At 32.5% G+C, this 22,642-nt stretch overlaps 1 protein-coding gene across 1 annotated transcript in view; it reads right to left on the minus strand.

Annotated features, from left to right (window-relative positions):
* Positions 1-291: 291 nt before the first annotated feature.
* The window catches only part of LOC148308903 (proton-coupled amino acid transporter-like protein acs), a 63,117-nt gene continuing 40,766 nt past the window's right edge, over positions 292-22,642 (minus strand). Inside the window, exons 2-8 of the mRNA XM_088260863.1 lie at positions 8,908-8,969; positions 8,658-8,798; positions 7,081-7,353; positions 5,782-6,142; positions 3,387-3,568; positions 2,183-2,361; positions 292-1,153 (exon numbers count right to left, since the gene is read on the minus strand). Coding sequence (XP_088116989.1) covers positions 906-1,153; positions 2,183-2,361; positions 3,387-3,568; positions 5,782-6,142; positions 7,081-7,353; positions 8,658-8,798; positions 8,908-8,969 — 1,446 coding nt within the window. The 3' untranslated portion in view covers positions 292-905. The remainder of the gene's footprint in view (positions 1,154-2,182; positions 2,362-3,386; positions 3,569-5,781; positions 6,143-7,080; positions 7,354-8,657; positions 8,799-8,907; positions 8,970-22,642) is intronic.

A 22,642-nucleotide genomic window follows, 5' to 3' on the forward strand; every position in this document is an offset into this window, starting at 1 on the left:
TTATATAGTAATATTCTTAATCTTACAATGTAGTAAATGGAATATATCCTATGCCTACCTTTCGTATTACTGATCTAATCAGATAATACACACAACAGATATTGAACGAACAACATTTAAACAACAGTTAGATGAATCGATTTTAATCGTTTTTTTTTTGCTTCGTCTTTTGTAGACTAGAATCATGCTTGTTCGTATTGTGGATCAATATAGCACGCTGCAACATTGTACATAAGCAATAGAGACTTTTTCCCAAATGCTATTAGCGACATACGATGAAATCTAAATGGAATTTGATTTCGTAAAACATTGTTATCTGCAGTTTATTAAACTTTGGTAGGGTAGACCATACCATTATTAGACATAATTATGGGCATTTGAAAGCATTTGAGAGCATTTACCATAGAAGCGTCGAATACTTGTTCAGAATTTGTGGATTTCATACTGAAATCATAAGCGTTGTTAAATTTTTCACATAAATTATATAAAATAGGTTCCATGACTAGACTTTTTTAAACTGTAATCTCACTGAGACACCTTTTCGCATCTCGGGATTACAGTTTTTAAAGATATGATTTTACTAGTATGGTTTAAATGGTATGCAGATATTAGGAACTGTGGATATAGTATCCAAATTAACGATTTATTATTTTTTTAATTAGCATTAACTAAAACTTTTTTATTTTTCGATAATAATTCTCGTGGAAAATCTTTGTACATATCTCCTGCCTTTATACTTAGCCTTTGACTTTGTGTGCTTGGATTCGCGAACGAAAGAGTGTACACGTGGTACGTTTTAATAAATTATACGTACCTTGCCCGCGGTCTTTCACGCGGTTCGTGTCGCGCGATGGAGTTCTCGTCATTATTCGCGCGTCCGTGTAAAGGCAGCGATGTGCAAAGATTTACCCTGCGAATTCGCTTACAATGGCGGCGAGGCTGGTGTAAGTGCCCACAACTAGGCCGAACAAACCGAACACCACTAGACATATGTTCTTGACGCTCATCACGGTGAACTGGTTTCGCGAGATATGATTCCACCACACGCAGCTCTCAATGATCGCTGGGAAGGCCAATCCGAGTGCAGATAGGCATAGTGCACCGAATAGAGAAATGAACAGGTCGAGGGCGGGAACGGCGACAGCAAGGAGGACTAGAATAACACAATTCATTAGATTTACGCAATTTCACATTTTCATACACTACATGACGATGTGAATATAATCAAACGCAGATTGCTAAACTTTGAGTATTATTTGACAAGGAGAAACGATCATCACCATAAATCTTTAAAAAAAAAAACAACCGTAGACTCGAAAAATCTTCTCATTGATTTGTAGATCATTTTCAGAACCTCCGCTTTCTTCAGGTCGATTTTACACTGAAAACTTCTAATTGACCTGAAGACGAAACGGACGCTGTAAAACTGATCGACAATAATCGGTGTTTTGTACTATAATCACATGATAAAAATTGACACCAATCCAATAATTTATATTCCTAAAACCGCATAATATGTCGTTTTATTGACGTGGTGAATATTTCGTTTCAAATGTAACAATTACTTTACGAGTACAAACAATGAACGGGCAAGAGGGAAACCGAAATTTCTGGTTCGTCTTTCTAAGTTAATATCTCAATACAGAGTAAGAGTGTATTTTAAAATGAAATGATATTTACGTTTACTTATCACGTATTGCAATAGTCGTTTGAATATTCACATGGCCATAACTTGTGCATGTACAGTATAAAATAAAATTCGATATGAAAATAATTGCAATATGAGAAATAAAGGTGATGATTTTTTTTAAATGCAATGCAACAGTGAAATTGGTAAACGAATTAACAGTAAATCATCTCAATAATATATGTACCATAAACGCAGACAGTACGCAGGCAAAACGCATTAGAGAACTCCAATAAAATAAAACGATAATTAAATATTTTTGTTTGCAGATGTGTGGATGAAGGTAGGTTATTAAACGATACAATATAAGCGAAATATGTAAAGTAGGAAAAGGTCGCATTTCTCTCTTTTCCGTTCAGAGGTGACTCCCTATTGGGAGATCTAAACACTAAAAGTAGTCAGCTAACCAATCGCCAATCTCCAATTCTTCTAAGGAGATTATACTTGCCGAGGCAAGTATAATCTCCAGTTCACTAATTCTCGAGTGATACTTACATGTCACCAAGACGATGCAGGTGCGGCACAAGTATTCATACCAAAGAAGACCAGGTCGGTTGGCACCCAGGCTGGGGATTAGGTATTGCTTCCAAATGATTTCAATAGCCACATAACAGGCGAGAGCGTGGGTGATGAAGATGGTTACTGCCAGAGTCAATTGCACAATCTTTGCCAAACTAAAACGAATAATAAAGCTGTATTGGCAGTCTCTAACTCATAACAAATTTAAACACATATTGCAAAATCTGACATTACGAAAACGTTCTAGATTTAGTAGCGAAAGGACTAGTTATCATATAAAGTACGATTTACCTTTTTCATTTATTTACTGTATTGAAATTAACTTTTTAAAAAAAATTTGAAATAAAGTAATTTTATTAAAATTTATAAATTTAATTAAACAAAATTTAATTGAAAAAAAAAACATTTATTTTTGAATATCTAAATTCGATTAAAGATTGAAGATTCACCAATTTGATTTTGTGATTTTGTTACGATGGCATTAAATTTTGAGAGAAGTCTAAATGAGGCGACCAAGTCTTTGCTCTTCTAATAACCGTTAAAAATAGTGAAAGTATGTTACGACAATCTTTAGAAGAAAAAAAAATGTTTCTAAAATTAGTGCTCTTGGAGTTTTTAACGAAAATAGAAGTGTGTAAATTATCCGAAGTTATTATTGTGTCTACAGACGACACGATTTAACCAAGAAACTTTGAGCATTTTTAAGCTAAAATAATTTATTTGCACGCTGAAATCGCGGCTTACGATTTGATTAGTAACACCATTACGTTGAGATAAAAAAAATATCACCACTGGTGCTTCGAAATCAATGAGGAGATTCAAGGTGATGCTGCCAAGCTAAAATGATTGATTCGCGTAATGAAATCGTGGATTTTTATTCGATTAGTAACACCATTACGGTGAGATGAAAACATCGACGCTCTCGCTTCCAAGTCACTGGGGAGATTCAAGGTGATGCTCTTAAGCTAAAATGATTGATTCGCGTATTGAAATTGCGAATTCTCATTCGGTTAGTAACACCATTATAGTGCAATGAAAGCACCACCACTGGGGCTTCGAAGTCACTGAGGAGATTCAAGGTGATGCTCAAAAGCTAAAATGATTGTTTCGCTTATTAAAATTGCGAATTATCATTCGGTTAGTAACACCGTTATGGTGAGATGAAAATATGGACACTTACACTTCAAGGTCACTGGGGAGATTCAAGGTGATGCTCCCGGCGGAGTTTTCTCCATAGCGAAGGTACCCGAATAGTCCCATACCGACGTAAAGGATGACAATTGTGAACATCCCCTTGTTCAACACTCCAGTTGTTCCGCCAAAAGATTGGGGGGTTCGCATTTCATTTTCGAGAGGGAGAATCTAAAATAAATAAAAAATCAACAATTGACGATCCTATCATTTTCAGGGTCAAAATAAAAACAAGTGATTTTTTCACTCATATTTATTTAATATCACCCTGGACTGGTACATGGAGCCCAAGACTGACCTTAATTCGTGTATTTCTGTATTTCGTGTATAAGTGCAGTGTCCTATGCACCAATGGGTGCGGATAAGGTTAAGAAGAAGAAGAAGAAGACGATGAATTTATAAGACTTAACTTTTTTCTTAATGTGCTAAAAAAAACGATGTTTTCTGTTCATGTGTATTTACTGCCTATCAACAAAATCGAAAAAAAAAAATGTTCATAGCTGGTTAGCTGATCAAATCAATTTTATTTTAAGTCAAAAATGATGCACCAGTGGGTGCGGATAAGGTTAAGAAGAAGAATAAGAAGAAGAAGAAGAATACGATGAATTTATTTTTCCATTTTTTTAAATATGATTTAACCTTTTCCTAACTGTGCTAAAAAAACGCTGTTTTCTGTTCATGTGTATTTACTACCTATCAACAAAATCGAAAAAAAAAATCATAGCTGGTTAGCTAGTCAAATCAATTTTATTTTTAGACAAAAATGATCATTTTCATATTTAAGTGCAGAAAACATGATAGCAAAAAAAGTCGGCCGATGGTAATGGGCAAGAAGACCACTTCCATTCTCCCAAGAGCTTGTAAAACGTGAGCGGGATTCTATTTCTTGGGTCCCCATAATACGAAGGACAGTGAGAGCTAACGTCTCACGTTAGCGTCGCCCGTTTCTAGAATGGATACGCCTACGTCACACACTAACACTAACACTAATTTATTGTATTGGTGAATTTATACAATAAGTAGTGGAAAATAGGTGCTTATTGTTTTGAATATTCATTTTTCACACCGACACGCGTTTGATTGTACTGGTGAATTTTTATTCGCGATATTCATCCAATAAGTATTGGAAAATTGGTACTTATTGTTCTAAATATTAATTTTTCACATTGATATTATACATATATGATAGTATTGGTGAGTTTATTCGGGATTTTTATTCAATAAGTTAATGATAAATGCTTATCGTTGTGAATATTAATTGTTCATTCAATGCGGAAAAATATAACGGAGAAACGCCAAACTAATTAAACTGGTCCCACTCGAAAACAGGCCACAAGGTCTACACAAATTAGAAAAAGAGGAAGAAGAAGAAGAGGAAGGAAGGAGAGAGATATTTTCCCTCAGGAAGAATAACAGTTTGAAAAAGTGTAATCGTTGTCTTCATACTCAACATTTTGAAAATATCCAAATACTTGTTCACAACTCTGGGTTTCTCCTCATAAGAATGATTTTTCCATTTTGACATTTATCGTAGATCTTAATGAGAGGTCCTCTACTTTTTCAAACCAACTATAGATGGATCCGTGGAACTCACACGTAAGGCGTCATGAGATTTACGATATGTATAGAGGTTCACAAAATTTGAGTAGTGTGGTAGTCATTGTGTCATAAGTATATATATTAGTGATTCAACACTGTAATATTTATTTGATATTACCCTGGCCCGGTCCTTATGGCGCAGGAATATATAATATATATAGATATATATATATATATATATATATATATATATATATATATATATATATATATATATATATATATATGTATATATATATATATATATAAATATATATATATATATATATATATATATATATATATATATATATATATATATATATATATATATATATATATATATATATATATATATATAAATATATATATATATATATATATATATTTATATATATATATATATATATATACACACATATATGTATATTTAGACATATATTTAAATCCTGTCTTTAATCCCCAGCCACCTCTTGTGGAACTCACATCCATCAAAACTATAAGATTGTAATATTATAAATGCAATATAACTTTGTTTTAAAATCACTTCAAATATTTTAATATAACTAAATTAGAATTTCTACCGGTTTCGAAGCTTACCGCTTCATTATCAATACTGATTAATACTTCAGTCTAGATAATAAAGCAGTTAGCTTCGAAACCGGTAGACATTATAATTAAGTTATAATAAAATATTTACAGTGATTTTAAAATAAAGATATATTTTAACTATAAAATGGATAATCACAAAGTAAGTGCTTCGAATACAAATTATTTTGTAATTTTATTTTTAAAGTAATACTAACCACACCGATGGCTTCCAAAGCAAAAAGCACTGTGCCGAAGAATAGTGGGAAGTTCATGACATTCCCAACGGCATGCTTTCCTTCTAGGGTCAGTGGCTCCCTAAAGATGTAGTACATAATGATTGCGAAGGAGACAAGAGTGATGGCATTGGCCAGGGTTGACAACGGGACCAGGTACTTGAGGTTGCGGATCCAGTTGATGAGGATGAGCGGCAGTACGATGATGCACATGTAGATCTGGACGCTGGTCTCCGTTCCTGAGTAGTAGTTCACGACCGACTTGATGTTCTCCGAGACGAACACTACGTAAACGCAGCATGTGCCAAGTTGGTACACCAGGAGAAAGCTGTTCACCACGAGTCTAAAAAAGGTTCGAGTCTAAAAATTTGCCCATCCTGCTTGCGGAAATGGAATTGCAGTAGAGTCCCGATAACCCGGTCACACCCTCGTAGGGTGAAAGAAAATGTTCATCAATTTCAATTATCGTGGAGGCTAATATAATAAGTAACATAAGTAGAATGTAGTAAGCGAAAGGCGTACTTTTCAGTTGTCTAAGGGGATTTTGGCAATTTATTATCTGTCCGATTCTCAAGTAAACAATACATACAATGTGTATGTATTGTATATGTGTGTATATACGTTTATGTATGTATATGTGTGTGTGTGCGTGCAGGCTAATAATAAGTAAAGTGGAGTAATTAAAGTACGTACTTTTCCTTGTCTAGAGGTATTTTGGCAATTTATTATCTGTTCAATTCTCAAGTAAACAATACATGCAAGTATATGTGTGTATGTACACGTATATGTATATAAGAATGTATGTGTGTATATGAATGTATGCAGAGGCGTGCTTTCTAATAGGCAGAAAAGCAGTACCTACCCTATATGAAAAGCGATAATCCGCTTTTCATATAAAAACATAACCAGTGCCTATACCCAGCCCTACTTTGCCTATACCCAGCCCTACTCCCTAACCTGATTAAAAACTCTGCGCACGCCACTGTACAATGTTTATGTATAATAATTTTGTATTATATGTTGTGGTTATTTTTTTTATGTAGCTATGTCGTTTTTAAATGTTAAAATCATCGCAAATTGTAAATTGCCCTTAAGCTGATTTCTCACGAAAGTGACGCTATACAAACTTTGCAATAATAAATAAGTACTGTATTTTTTTTCTGAGGAAATATTTATTATTATACCATATTTCCGATGAGCCGGCATTTACACAAACTCGGCCACCCTTCGATTTTCGGGACTCTACTGCATCACCTTTCTAGCGCAAAGTCAGATAATTACCCGGCATATTTCGAGTACTTTCTCAGCCACATGGGACCCTCCTTGAGGGACTCTTCTGCCACCTGGGTGTAGGTCATGCTGCCGACCCGGCGCCTCTTGCACAGTTCGTACTCGGCCTTTACTAGGATATGTATACAGTAGGTGCACAATATCCCGATTATAACCGTCCCGATCGAGCCCACTACGTATCCTGCATGGGAAAAGGCATTTGGCATCGCCAATATACCAGTTCCCAGGCTTCCCTTCAAAAGGTGGAGGAGGGTTTCGGTGTTGCTGTGAAGAAAAAAATAATTTACCTTAACCCAACCGCATATCAGCTTATTTTTAAAGTATGTACACAAATATACTAATTGAATGTATCCCCGAAAGTGAAAAAGTTGCCCCGCCCGAAGGGGAGGTGACATGGTTTGTCAAACAAGAAGGCGCTAATATTTTTGCACCTGATAAAACAAGAACAAACATTGAAATAATGTTTAAATGCAGAAAAATGTAACACGCACTAAACTGATTAAGTTTTGTGGTATACATCAGTACAACATATAGTCAAAGGCGTTCTATTGAACTGAGTTATAAAAATAAACTGTCTCATAAAATTATACCAAATCTGGCTGTTTTACCAATAAATAGTACGATTTACTATTCACGTGTTATGTCGAGTGTCTAGATCAGAAATGTGATAAATTGACAAGAAAACTTGAAAAAATAACCTAGTAAATCATTACGCCTGGGATGTAAAGTTTTTAATTTTTACTGATTTTAGTTGATATTTTAATCAAAAAGATAAGTTAATCCTTATATGGACATCTTCGGTCAAGTGCCGTTTAATTTTTTCTTAATAATAACAATTAAGGCACGGACTGAAAACCATGATGTAATGTAATTTTTTTGACCAAATGAAATAAAATTTTATGAATTTAATAAATGTATTAAAATATCAATTACATACAAAATATAATAAGGGGTTTTAAATGGATATAATATAAATTATTAAACGTCCTGGTTAAAACCCTCACCGCAATTAAAGTAAAATTATTTTTATAATATATTTTTATTTATTTTTATTTTGAATTATTTTTATAATATATTCTACTGAAATTCAATATATTTAAATCCACATTCTGTACATTAAAAGCATTGTTAACTTTGTGGTTTGGCAATATAACACTCTCCTTATGATTTTTTGTTCACAGCAATACAAGTGAACAGCGTAGAAAGCAGAGAGTGTAAATTTAAATTCATTTCGAAAGAAGGATTTTATAAAATCATGGTTTTTAAAAAGGCAAATAGCATTTTGTGTAGCCCGTCATCAGTCGATGATGGTTTTCGACGGAACCCGGTCAATGGCCAAATAAAAAAAGGTTTATAAAACATAAAAATTAGTTGCTGTTTTACTATACAAAATTTAAAGATTTCTTATTCAAAGTTTATTATTGTATGTGTCCCTTGCCTTAACCTTTAATACTCCTTGAAGCTACTACAGATATCGATAAAAATATTTTTTCTCTGATGGTGAAATCGAAAATTTCTGATATATTTAAATGCGTTTATGCCAAATTTGTTATTTAAAAAAAACTCACGTTGTTGGAAATTCTACATTGCGGTTTGCGTAAGGGTCAAAGTCTTGATCTTGCACTACCCCGTTCTCCTGCATCTCCATACTAAACACGGGAGATCCATTCTCACCATCTTTCTCCCCATTCATCGGCGGGCTAAAAACGCTACAGAAAAAAAAGATATTTTCAAAATACAAAGCCAAATTTGAGCAATTCACCATGAATACAACCATCGGTTTTTCTGGGGACAGTATAATTAAAAATCATAACTTACTTGCGCGTACCATCTTCATTGTAAGCTGGATTAGTTATCCCCCCAGTCTGAATCACATTCCTCTGAAACAACACGAAAAAAATATTTCAACAAAAAAAACAAACAAAAAATCAAAACACAAAATGCGAATAAAATCCAAATCAAAATTAAAATTATAAATGCATTAAATTTTGATTTCACTTGGTAAATATCACTGTTTCATAAAATCTATTGTGACACGTCTCTAAATGAATTTTGCATCATTTTCAAACACCGTATGAAATGATGTGGAATTCATCGCGTCACAAGAGATTTTAAGAGTGGTATTTTTACCAAGTGAAATTAAAATCGAAAATTGATACATATTATTACCACGAAATGACTGCCAAATAAAATAAGAAAAAAAAAATGAAATCTTTGAACAGAATATTCGCGATATACATACATGTGCTCACATACGTAGGCACATTTTAAAATAATAAATTACGCAAAAAATATTTTGAAAATCCTCCCTAGTCATATTAGTCATGCTGTCTGTATAGCTTTTGGCACGAGATTCGCGTCGGTATGTATCTTCGTGACTCTCGCGAGGTAGCGCCGCGGGCGCGTCGATTCAGATTCACAAATATTCAAAAATATATTTATAAGTATGTATATATTTTAAAAAAAAACACTTGATTTTTTATTTTAACGAGTCCCTTGTGTTTCGCATCAAAATCAAATTTAGACACATCAAATCAACACAGGTTTTTTCGTGAACAGGAATATATTATGTTTCATAACATGCAGATAAGGATAACCAAAGATTTATTGATTTGGTGTTTAATTTGTAGAACTCCATTTCATCTTAATAAAATATGCCACAGAAACAAGTACATATGCCACAAGTATCTGCGGAAAACATTCAAGAAAAACTCCATTTCAATTCATGTATTAATTTTTAAATCAAACACAGATTTTTTGAGTATACTAGGTACATTCGTTTGAAAATGCCATAACTAGGCGAAACAATTGTCGCAATATTATTTTTTAAGTGGTTTAATAAAATACAACTTAGTAGACTCAAAAATTCTGTTTTCATTTAAAAATAATACACAAAACCAAAGATGTTACTCCCATAGGAAGGGAAGCTCAGGAAACACACCCCCGTTCAAACAAAAATCGTACTCTTAATAGTTAGTGTAAATTGTACGCTGTTAATATGGTGTAAATGTAAAAATAAATAAACGTAAATCTATTAAAAAAAATATATAAAACCGCTTTTGAGTTTATTGATGTTATTTTGAGAACATATTTAGTTCTCAAAACTAGTCGTGTTTACAATTTATGAACTAAAAAGTAACCTTTTTTATATTTAAATCATCATGTTATTCGACAAAGTGAATGTCGATTGATAAATAAAGTGGTGTTATTTTATAATTAATATGTTCATATCCTCGTATTAGTCCATTGAAATGGTGTAAGCTAAAATATTTAAGTTTTGTACTGACATTTCGTGGCGGAACTGCATTTTATATAATAAAATAACAACTATTATTTTTTTCCACATGAATTTTATTTGAGCAGCAACCGGGTTTTGTCGTAACCGATACCTGTCGAATGATGTCGGTTACGACGAAACCCGGTTCCTGGTCAAATAAAATTCACGTGGAAAAAATTACAAAGTTGTTATTTTATTGTAAGTTAAAATACTTAAAATATCTGTCATATTTGCTATTTTGACGCAAAAATCTAGATATAACGTAGTTCTCGGCTTCTCCAATTTCTTATTAAATTACGTACGTAACGTAGTTTGAGAGCAATTTTATACTCTATTTCGAGGGAAATCCGTCTTACGCCAATAAGCGACCTACATTCCGATAAATATAATATCCCAGTTGCAGCCGAGGCATCTTCCCGCTTTTTATTTGTTTGCCACGAAAATTCCCGCTCCCGAAGCACGAGTTACGGCGTAAATAGATTCTAAAAAGGAAGTAAGTGAATTTAAAAATGGCGGGGATTCAGTGTCTAGGCCACGGGTGTCACTTCAAGGGGGTAGAATCCGTATACCGTGATATTAATAACAAATTACTTGGTAAATACCACTTAAATACCGTTATAGAAATAACATATTAATTAGTAAACACCATAATAAAACTGGTACATATTTACTGAAATTGAATTTTTTGGAAAATTAAAAAAATAAAAGATTTAAAAAAATTATAAATAACGAATGAAAAAATCATTGCTTGGTAAAAACACAATAATATTCCAAAATTAATAACATATTGCTTAGTAAATATCACTTTGATTTTCCAAACTTTCATATTCTTCTTCATCTAGATTGAGTTTCATAAATGTTAAAAAAATATTAAACGGGTGACCATTTTAAAGGACTCGAATATTTTAAACTTATTAAAACTGATGTCATAATAATGAGAATAAAACTTTTAACTGGAAGTGACCCGAGAAGCCCAAGTCTCAAATTTAAGAATGAAAATTAGCAAATTATAAAATAATTCAATATGTACATTTGTATAGCTTTAAGAAAAACACATAGCTATATTTACCTTCAAATCGAGAAAAAAGCTAGCTTACTCTTGTAACTAGTTCTGATGAAGTTTTCTGTAGTTGGTAAGATAATTATAAACGTCACACTTCACATATCCATCAAAAATTCAACAATCCACTCCACGCTTAGTTTCCAGAGTTTCCGAGGCTGGGCGAGATATCGATATATTGCACGTGTTATGAGTACACTGATTCATAATCCTGTTTTCTCTGAATTGTATTTAAGTATGTGTAAGTAGGTGTCGAGTTGAAATTCTCTGTTCGAACCCACTCTACCGCAATTTGATACCTACTTCTAATAATGAGCCGCTTAGGCTTACAAAAATAGCATGAAATTGAAATATAATATATGTATAAATAGTAAAAATACAAATATTTTTATATTTAAAGTAAAAAATAAAAAAACTACACTTATTGCAACATTTTGAGTTTCTCCAAATACTTGTCCGGATTATCTCCAATTTTAGGAGTTATTTTTTTGACATCTCGACATAGATGAAGGAGAATATGGAAGTCTGGGCGTTTATGGGGTAAACTCCTATTATTGGACACAATCCATATTTGTGCACATGTATTTGGACACTTTCAACATGTTGTATTTAAATTAACTAGCCAAATTATAAGCCAAAATAATAAATTCAATTGTATGTGATTCGGGATTCACAATCCAGGATTCGGACCTCAAATACAAACAAAAGAGTTTCTGCTCAATAAAAAGCTTCTTTATTTTCACCAATAGATGTCTCTAGTGATTCAAGCACAATGTTTCGAAATTGGACCACATATTTCTTCCAAGAATTTGAGTAGTGTGGTTGTCAATCATAGTTAGAATAGGTGAATGTTACACGTGTGTAAAGTGATCACTTAAACCAGCTCATGATGGTCGTAAGACCCGTAAATGCCCTGACTTCAATATTCTTCTTCAACTTTGTTGAGATGTCAAAAAATAATGTACTTAAGTACTTTAACATTAATTCCTCCCCTAAAATTTTATCAAGAAAACATTTCCGGGAATCGTATAAATTATCACTCGTCATTTTTCCAGAAAAACAGTCTTTTGACACCTACCTCCGCTCTGAATTTCTTTCTGTAATCGCGCTTATGATTTTAAAATAAAATAAACGCTCTTATTATTATATTAAACGCGCTCAAGAGTTTTTCAGAACATTTATGCCCTTTTCTATCGAATCTTATCTAACCTCACTTACAGTTTCCTAGTTGAATTCAATATTTAATTTAAATATTTTGACAGAATTAGATTTGAACTAAATTAGATTAGAATTAAATTTTTAGTGGACAGAACTATTTGAGTTTAGTATAACACTAGTGAAAAACATTTCAAAATATTCGGAAATAATATAATTTTTTGGACGCGTGAAGTCTTTTCATTAATGCGCACTCTAGGGTACGACTAAAACAATATTCAATATTCTACTCTTAGAAAAAACTGTTAATGCGATTATGGTACTCAAATTTTATACTGAGACATTTTTCGTAACAAATATTGAATATAGGTATCGTAGTTGTAAATAATTAGCGGCTGACGCAATTTACGTTGCCGTTTTTTTTTCATTAACTTGTAATTTTGGAGTTCTCATATTGCCCTAGAAAGGTTAAACTATTCAAATTAATTAATTAAAATATTCCTTTATATTTAGTAGGACCATTTTATATCCTAATACTGGATTTTGTCATTCATATCAACATTTTTTTTTTTTTAACACGCAGGGCGTTTGTGTACTACACGGAATTTAACCATCCGGCACTTCAGTTAGCATGATATACGGATGATTGGCTTGGATTGGCTTGTGCTTTTGTCTTTCTTTCTTCGGATCGGTGCGTGATCTCGGTGCGCATAAATTTGATCACGCACTGTTGTAGTCGCTTATATTTAAAAAAACGGGACTACCGGACAGTAGGATTCCGTGTAGTGCACAAGCGGCTTAACAGTAAGAGTACAGTGAAATTCGGTAAATATTAATTCAACATTTTATGTTTTTTTGTTCAACAGATTTAATAAATATAAGTGAAGAGCTTTTCGCATAGTAAATATTTGTGTAAATACAACGGTGCGACGTCCTTTAAGTACACAAACAAATTAATATACAAATCTTCGGGATTGTTGTAAATATTAAACATCCAAGTCTGATATTGACGAACCGATATACAGAATAAACACCAACCAACCCAATCGATATATTATATTTTTCGAAGTGGCACAAACGTATTTATAGAGCGAAATACTCCCTCTAGACGTATTTGTTAGCGAAAATTATGTCAACAATGTATTGAGTTTGTTCAAATCTTGGTACATACTAGGGATCTGTTATCGAATGATATTTAAGAAATTTTAACCTAGATGAAGCAATTTTATGCCCTCTAAGCTAAGTAAATACTTAGAAATTTATATTTCCTTTTTATCAAATTATCCAGTCTCTGTAGAGATATCTATTATTATTAATCTTGTTTTATTAAACATAAATATCTCTTATAAAATAAATAAAACACAAGCTTTGTTTAACACTTTTATTTTGGTACTATTATGCCAACCAGTTTCGACAAGCACCTTGTCTTCTTTAGGAATGGATACGTACTAAACAGAAAACAGAGATAAATTCAAAGCTAAGTTCCCTTTTTTGTTTTTAGTTTAATAAGTAACCATCCCTGAATAAGACAAGGTGTTTGTCAATAGTTAAAAACAAAATTTGAGTTTTATTTATTTCACGAAGATTATAAAATGTCCCAAAAATCAAATATCAGCATTTTTTTTCAAAAATCTTTTTTTATTTGAAAGATTTAAGTTTTGTTCTAACATTTCTTGGTGGAATTGCATTTAATAGAATAAAATAACAACTATGTAGTTTTTTCCACATGAATTTTATTTAACCAGTAACCGGGTATACGCCCTACATAAATTGTCCAATAAATAAAAGTAAGACAAGTAAGAATAAGTATCACCGACGTTAACTAATCGAAAAAATAATTAATTAATTAATTTCAGTATGAATAGTTTTTTAACAAAACTTCGACGCTAGACATCTTTCATGTCTACTGATGTATTTGAAAGTAAATGTAATAGTGCTTAGTGCTAATAATTGTAATCCACAAGCTAACGGTGTTAATTGTGTAAATACCCGTAATTATTCCCCTCGTAATGACGAGTTATGGAATATATTGTACTATGATTGTTTAAAGCCGATTGCTGGAAAAACGGGTTTCCACTTGCAAGGCCATTAATGATCTGCTTAATGAATCTGCTATGGTTGGCAATAGCTTGATTCTGCCATGTGAACGAGTACGTGTAATGCCTTCAAATTATCATTATGAATTAATGCCGATAGTAAAACTATATGATTATTACGTAAATCAGACGAATATACACATATTCTATGAAAATTATGCCCAGAGATCAAATAGCTAATTATCTATTTAAAGGTACATAAATATTTTATATTTCGTGAGTGGGAGAACAGAACGAGGACGGATCAATCAGAATCTAAAATCTGGCGGTGTCAAAAGTCTGCGTAATCGGACGGCATATATGACCTAGATGTATCGATGTCAATGAGGCTAGAGTGTAACGTTCCATCCTCTCTGCTTACCCCTGCGGGGAAATGGCGTGATGGTGGTGGTAGAAATAGTAGTCATGAGGGTCGAACCCAAAATAAATTACCTTTATTTTATGCAATAACATGATGGTTGAAATATCAAAAAAAAATATATATATATGTATATATATATATATATATATATATATATATATATATATATATATATATATATATATATATATATATATATATATATATATATATATATATATATATACACATACTTGTCATTCCCTGCACTTAGATTGCAAAACTTAATAAAAAATATCAATATCGTATTCGTGATTTCAACCCCTTTCAACAGTATTGACCATTTTTATGAAGGGAAGTAAAAAATGCTCGACTTTTATGGACAAGTGTTGATAATTGAATATGAGCGAGCTGAGGACGCCCCGAAAATGAATGAGATTTGATTCGCTGTCAAGTCACGCGTTGTCGGGTCTGAACGGATTTTGTTAGCGCTAAATTTACCTTGGCTTATTGTGAGAAAGCCACATCGGACGTGTGCTATGCGCCATGTAGAATGTTAATTCACGTATTGTTGTGCGTTGTAGAGATAATACGGCTTGAATTAGAACAGGGGTGGCCGAAGCGTCGACCGCGTCAATACTCCTACTCGCCTAATACAATTTTAAAAAAATTGTGATTCACTTGTCCCCATTTCTCTCTTTCAAAATTTTAGTTTTATTTATTATTTTTTGACATCTCAGTATAGATGAAGAAGAATATGGAATTTTCAGGTGAATATGGAAGGTCTGGACATTTACGGGGCTTACGACCGTCATAGGCTGGTTTTGGTCATAAGTGATCACTTTACACACGTGTTACATTCACCAATTCTAACCATGATTGACAACCACACTACTCAAATTCGTGGAAAATCTATGTATATATATATATATATATATATATATATATATATATATATATATATATATATATATCCAATTTCGAAACGTTACGCTTGAACTTCACTAGAGACATCTATTGTGAGATGAAATAAGCTTTTTATTAAGCAACTCTTTCAATTGTATGTGAAGTCAGAATCCTGGATTATATTCACATTTCCGGTTCCCGGAACGCAGGAGTGATCACCTTGCTTTCATATAAGTAACGATTATGTGTCACGTCAGTACGATGCAGTGCCTTATGCACCATTGGGTGCTAATAAGGGTTAGAAGAAGGTATCAGTACCTACCGCAGAACTTATCATTTTGCCTTCATATAATTAATGATCAGCTTAACATCGTATCAATTGGATGCAGTACCCTGTGCACCATTGGTCAGTAGGAGTAACAATAGTAGTAGAATTTCGACTTGTTTTTGGTGTAAAATTGTTGTACTTCTTTTATGGAGTACTGAATAAATAATAAATAAAAAAACAGATCAAAAGCTTTGTTACCCCTGAAGTAGAACGTGCCGTATTTGGCTTTAAGCTCTTCACCACGTAGACGTATATATGCATTTGCAACATAATAAAGCCATGCTCTTGTGAGCTTCAGAAAATTAAACTACAAAAATATAGTTCATTAAAGATCAACGCGATTCGCGACCAAATTCTCCAATTATATATGTACAACACCAATGTTACGCAAACACCAATGTTTTATACAACATAAGGACTGAGAAAAAAGATTGATCAGCCCTCCGCTTCAGGTACCAGTCCATGGTAATATTGAATTATTGAATAAATATTAGAGTGGAAAAATCACTTATATCTATTTGACCCCTCTCTGGCAATCGAATCCGGGAACTTCAGTATGGTACCCGAGCGTGCTGACCATTACACTACAGAGGCAGAGTACTATGCTCGTAATAGTGATCATGTCTTTAAGAACAGTGTCCGTCGATGGTTGTTTCTCGTTGGAACGGACAATGTAGAAAGTGAATTAATTAAAGTCCACGTGTAATTATTTAATTGTAAAACGTTTAACTTGTAAAATTTTATTATATCTATTGTATGTTATGTACATTGAATGTAATAATTAAAAAAAAAACAATTAAAAATAAAAATAAAAATTTGTTTAAACTTGTAAGTATTTCGGCTCAACACAGGTCATGCCTAAAGAGCCGTAATACATGTATGAAATGATGTAAAAAAATGTATGTATGTATGTATGAAATAAATAAATAAATAAAAACTAACAAATAATATATGTATATACTTGTCATTCTCTGCACCTAAATTGCGGAGAAAGATAAAATTCAAAGAGTCGGAAAGAGATTTAAAATAATATTACTGCTTCTTTTGTTTGATCTTTGATTTCCTAATAAATTTTCAACGGCCAATTTGAATTCTTCGATTTGATTTTTATAATGACCTTATGAATAATGTATGAATTCGGGATATTATTTTTTTCTTGTTCCATAATTTCCCCTTTGGGTTAGTTTTGACTTTGGCGACTAAAGACTGATCCCGGCAATCCCACTCGCATGGAGAGCGGTATTACTTAGAATATCCAATGATAATTCATATACTTAACTAATATTCTATTATTATCTGATGTAAGCATATCAAGAACTCATTGTAAGCATATGTATTGTTATCAAAAACCAATTTCATCTTATTATATTTCACATTCACAGCGTGATCTCAAGTAATAAGCGACAGTGCATTTCCCTTCTTTAGATTTCTAAGTAAATAACAGAAAATTCAAACATACGAGTTCAATAAAGCACCATCAGGGACAATATATGTAGTCTTTTGTGACGTAGTTCCGGTTCGAATCTTTAGAGGGTTTAACGCCAATATTTATTCAATATTTATCTGAAATGCAGAACAAATAACTTTGCTATCGCGTTATTAAAGATCTAGATAATATTGCTATTAAGTGCCCTGAACACTAGCGGATCCAGGTTAGATTGAAGAGAAAGATGCATAGTTTATCTCACCTCATTTATAATATAATGCAGTTTACTCGCATTTAGTATTGGCGACAAAAATGTCGAAAAATCTATGTTTATTTAAAAAAATATATATTTTTGAAGTTTATCCAGTGTTTCAAATATACGAAAAATGAATGTGGCGAAGAGGCGTTCTATTCTTTCTGCCTAACCTTGCGGACAAGCGGCGTGATGGTTAGTTAGTTAGTTAGTTTTCTCAATTTCAATTGCGCTGTAGAAAATGAATCATTTTTGGCATCAGTTTATTAGTCGAAAATATTTTGAACTGATTTGTATTTTTGCATGTATGGACAAGCTATGTTTTTGTAAAAGACGAAAAGGACTAGAAAAATTCAGGTGATATTTTCAAAATCATCCTTGCTTTTAATTATCTGCCACCAAGCTCCCCTCACAATATGATTATATCGGTAAATGAATAAACTGCATATCCGATCCGATAATTTTTTCCCTAGCTAGCGTAACGTCATCTTATGAAACTAGTCAATATTAAAAACAAGAAAAAACACGGCATTAACCTGACCATAACTAACTTAACCTAACTTTACTCAATTGACCTTACTATAGTTTCAGGCGATATTTTATGATGAAAATATTATGTCACATCGCCCGTTCTGGTTTTAGACGTTGGTAATTCAAAAACTAATGTACTAATATAATTTCATTAACTGATTCAGCAGACACTTTGTGGTGAAATCTATACATTTTTTATTTAAGTTTTAGTTAGTAAATATCACTATTTCTTCAACGTACCGAGGACCCAACTCTAAAATTTAGAATAAGCTTCACGTACAGTGTTGAAAATGTTGCGGAATGCATCGAAACACGTGTCACAATGGATTTTAAGAAATAAGTGTTCATTACTAAGTAAAACTAAAATTAAAAACATATAAAATCACTTTGAATTTTCAATTAAAAATGTTCAAACGTAATTCGTCTTTATAAAAAATCTATATTTATTTTATCTATTAAATTGTAATTATAATCTATTAAATAATCTATTAAATTTGTCCGCCTCTGTAGTGTAATGGTCAGCACGCTCGGCTACCGTTCTGGAGGACCCGGGTTCGATTCCCAGGGGGGGTAGGAATAAATATGAGTGATTTTTTCACTGTAATATTTATTCAATATTACCCTGGACTGGTACTTGAAGCGGAGGGCTGATGACCTTTCCTTCATGTGTAAACGATCAAGATAACACTGCGTTTATATGACGCAGTGCCCTATGCACCATTGGGGTGCGGATAAGGGTTTTATTATTTTATTATTAAATTTCTCGCTACGGGAACCGATGCGCATAAAAAATATTGATATATTGACGTAGAAATTAAAAAAAATTAACAACGCAATGTGGTGTGTAAACCCTTTTCTTGGTACATAATTTACATATGTTCTGTGTGTGTGTACATTTTTTACATTTCAAGTATTTATTTAAGCTCTTAAGCGTATTACTTTAGATACTTTTATATTGCCCTTAAGAAATCTTAGGACTAGTACAAATTTACAACGTACAACTTATGCTAGACCGAGTACTAGTGTGCAACTTCAGGTACTCTAGTTATTGATATTATTCTCCCTTCCTACCTACTAATCCTACTCAATTTTCCTGTACACATACCAACCACTCACCCCCTTCGACCGGAACTCGAGTGGTGGGTCACCGGAAAGTAATGATTTTATGATGTAATACCATAATTTAACACAATGTAACATAATGTAACCGCAAATGTAACACACTAATGAAACTAATCTAGGTAATAATATAAATTCATTTCAGTATACAGTGTACATATATTGATTTGGCAATAACTTTGTAGAATAACATGATATATAAAATAAAACTAACAATAAATTAGGATACTATTTTTTGACATCTCATTTTTTGACATTTTTGATATTATTTTAAAAGAAGAATATGAAATTCTGAGCATAAAATTATGAGATTCTATAAAAACATGAAACCACTATTTTTTTAATTTCTCGATCAACAGAGTATACCTAGAATCGGTATTTGAAATATACATTTATAAAACGGAAAAAAAATAATGATTATCATCCTTACTGAAAAAGTGTGAGTGATGGTTGCCGATTGGTCGCATTTTTAGACCATGTAGGATCACAGCGTTCATAGTTACGCACTCACATCCTCACCTAGCTACGTACACATATAAACTGCCCCAATTACAATAGACAGGACATCATCCATTGAGCAACGCAAGCGATATCAGCGCAATATTATTCTCTTTATTTAATCCTTTTAGTTACAATACTGATAGAATACGTTTTGGTAACTATTCAATATTTGGTAAAGGTAACTATACTTTATTTGTTATTGGAAACATATGTATACATATATTTATATAATATGTGTACAGAGTGAATGGTGCATTAATATCAGTTACAGCAAATAAAAACCTATTAGCGAAAGCAAAAAAAGGCAAGACGAGGATGAAAGTAAACTGAATACAGTCAAAATGCGATCACCCAGACAAATGGGCTGCAAAACGATCTATGATAGATGTTCGAATGGTAATATAAGAAAATAATGCAAGACTGAGATAAGCATTATCAATAAAATTAAGAAAGTTGTGTTCAGATGATTTGGACATGTGGAACGAATGAGTGAGAAAATAACGGTAAAAAAAACTATGAGGAAAAAGGAGCAGAGGAAGACCAAGAAATACTAGACATTGTCAGGTATTTCAAGTACATACTTTAAAGAGGCCGGGTCAGTAGTTGGAATAATCAGCGGGTATCTGTGCGGGCTATGAGTGAATATGGGAGAGTCTAAGAATGTTTGAAAAGACAGAGTAGTATGGCGTTCTAATCTCTCTGCCGACACTTGCGAGAAGCGGCGTGGTGGTTAGTTAGTATATCTACCTGTAGATAATTTTCGACTTAAATGTTTTAGAATCCAGTTTATTTGATCAAGACCTTCAGCAAAGTTTGGGCGAGTGGCAAAAACGCTGGCTACGCTCGCAAAAGTCGTCAGTCTTCATGTTTGAAGCAATTTCAAATCAGAAACAGGTTTAGTTTGCGCGTCACAATACTAACGCTGTGCCTTTTTGCGTCTCTTAGCGAATGCAAGTCCCACAAAATCCAGTAACCTCCATTTTATGTAAATATTATACAAACACTAACTATCTACCGTGGAAGGTCAGCAATGAAAAATGACATACACATCACGCTAGAATCATAAATGAACGTCTATAACGACCTGTATCGTATCGATAAGTGTAACTTTACACTTATCGATACGATAGCTGATTTAAAATCTAATTGAGTACATCGTGAGTGCGCGAAAACAATGGGTACTTATCCCGTATTCAATTTATTTTATTTTAGATTAATTTAATAAAATTGCGTTGTCCGATATAACGATTGACATGAATATGTCCAATGAAATTTCAAATCTCGAATTTGAAAATTGTATTTATTTGGGTCTTTAATAAAATAATATATTAAATTAAACCGTCAAAGCAAATAGAGTATATGACGAACATACACCACTAAAATATGAAAATTTAATGAATTGATTAGGCAGTAACATTATAGTAAAAACTATTCATTTTTAATTTAAGTTTTACTTATTAAATACCGGTATTTCTTAAAATCTATTATGATTTTTGTTTCGATGCATTCCGCATCATTTTCAAACACCTGTGTCTGAAATTTAAAGCACCGAAACACGTTTTATAATTGATTTGAATATATAGTTTTATTTACTAGGTAAAACTTAAATTAAAAACATTAAAATTCACTTTTAAATTTCATTTAAAAATGTTCAATTTAGATTTCATCTCATTTATTAAATTGATCGCTACGGGAACCGATGCGCATTCGTTCATTTCAAAGCAAACAGCGTAGTATATGACGTTACGTACATAATTTAAAGCTTAAAAATTCACTTTAAATTTTCGATTCAAAATGTGTACTGTTTTCAAAATTATTTTAAATATGCAATATGGATTTTCAATAATGGGCAGATTGGTGAACGTTACACAAGCGGATAAAGTTATCGTTTAAGCCAGCCAAATGCAAGGTCGTGAGCCCCGGGATACTCAGACTTCCACCTTCTTTCATAAAAAAGGGAAGAATGATACATGTTTCACATGAAGTTGCGAACCTTTACAAATAAAATTGTATTGAAATTTAATTTTTCACCAAGAAAATAGTTCATTTAAAAAACTTTTCACTTTAGAAACTACTTATTTCAAATTTGATTAAAAATCAATTAATGCAAAAAAAAATTATATCATCAATAATTAGCAGCATTTACTGTGTTTTACCTGGGGATATTCATTTCACTTGAATATGTTTTAAAGTTGGTATAAACAAAAGGTAAATACATGTATGCTAAAGTATGTACTCGTACATCTCCAAACATATGTACAAAGAGTGTTAAAACACCTTTACAAATACGATTATTAACAATTTGGTATATTAATTCTGAAAAAGTATTTTCGCTGGAATTTCTCCGTGAAACGGTCACATACTTCCTTCGAAGAAATCATTATGCATTATTTTATTTGGAATAATTTACATATTTTAGCAGTGAATCGGACGGGGATCGAGAGTGAAATTTCAAGGACAGGTCACGTTAATCTGGCACATTTCGTTACATGAGACAGAAAAAAGATATAACGCAGAAAGAAGGAGAAAGAGAGGTATACATTCTAACGCCACGGGAGTGG

Source organism: Brachycentrus maculatus, unplaced genomic scaffold (assembly GCF_059751285.1).
Source record: "Brachycentrus maculatus isolate JH-2025_06_01 unplaced genomic scaffold, ASM5975128v1 h1tg000144l, whole genome shotgun sequence".
NCBI lineage: Eukaryota > Metazoa > Arthropoda > Insecta > Trichoptera > Brachycentridae > Brachycentrus > Brachycentrus maculatus.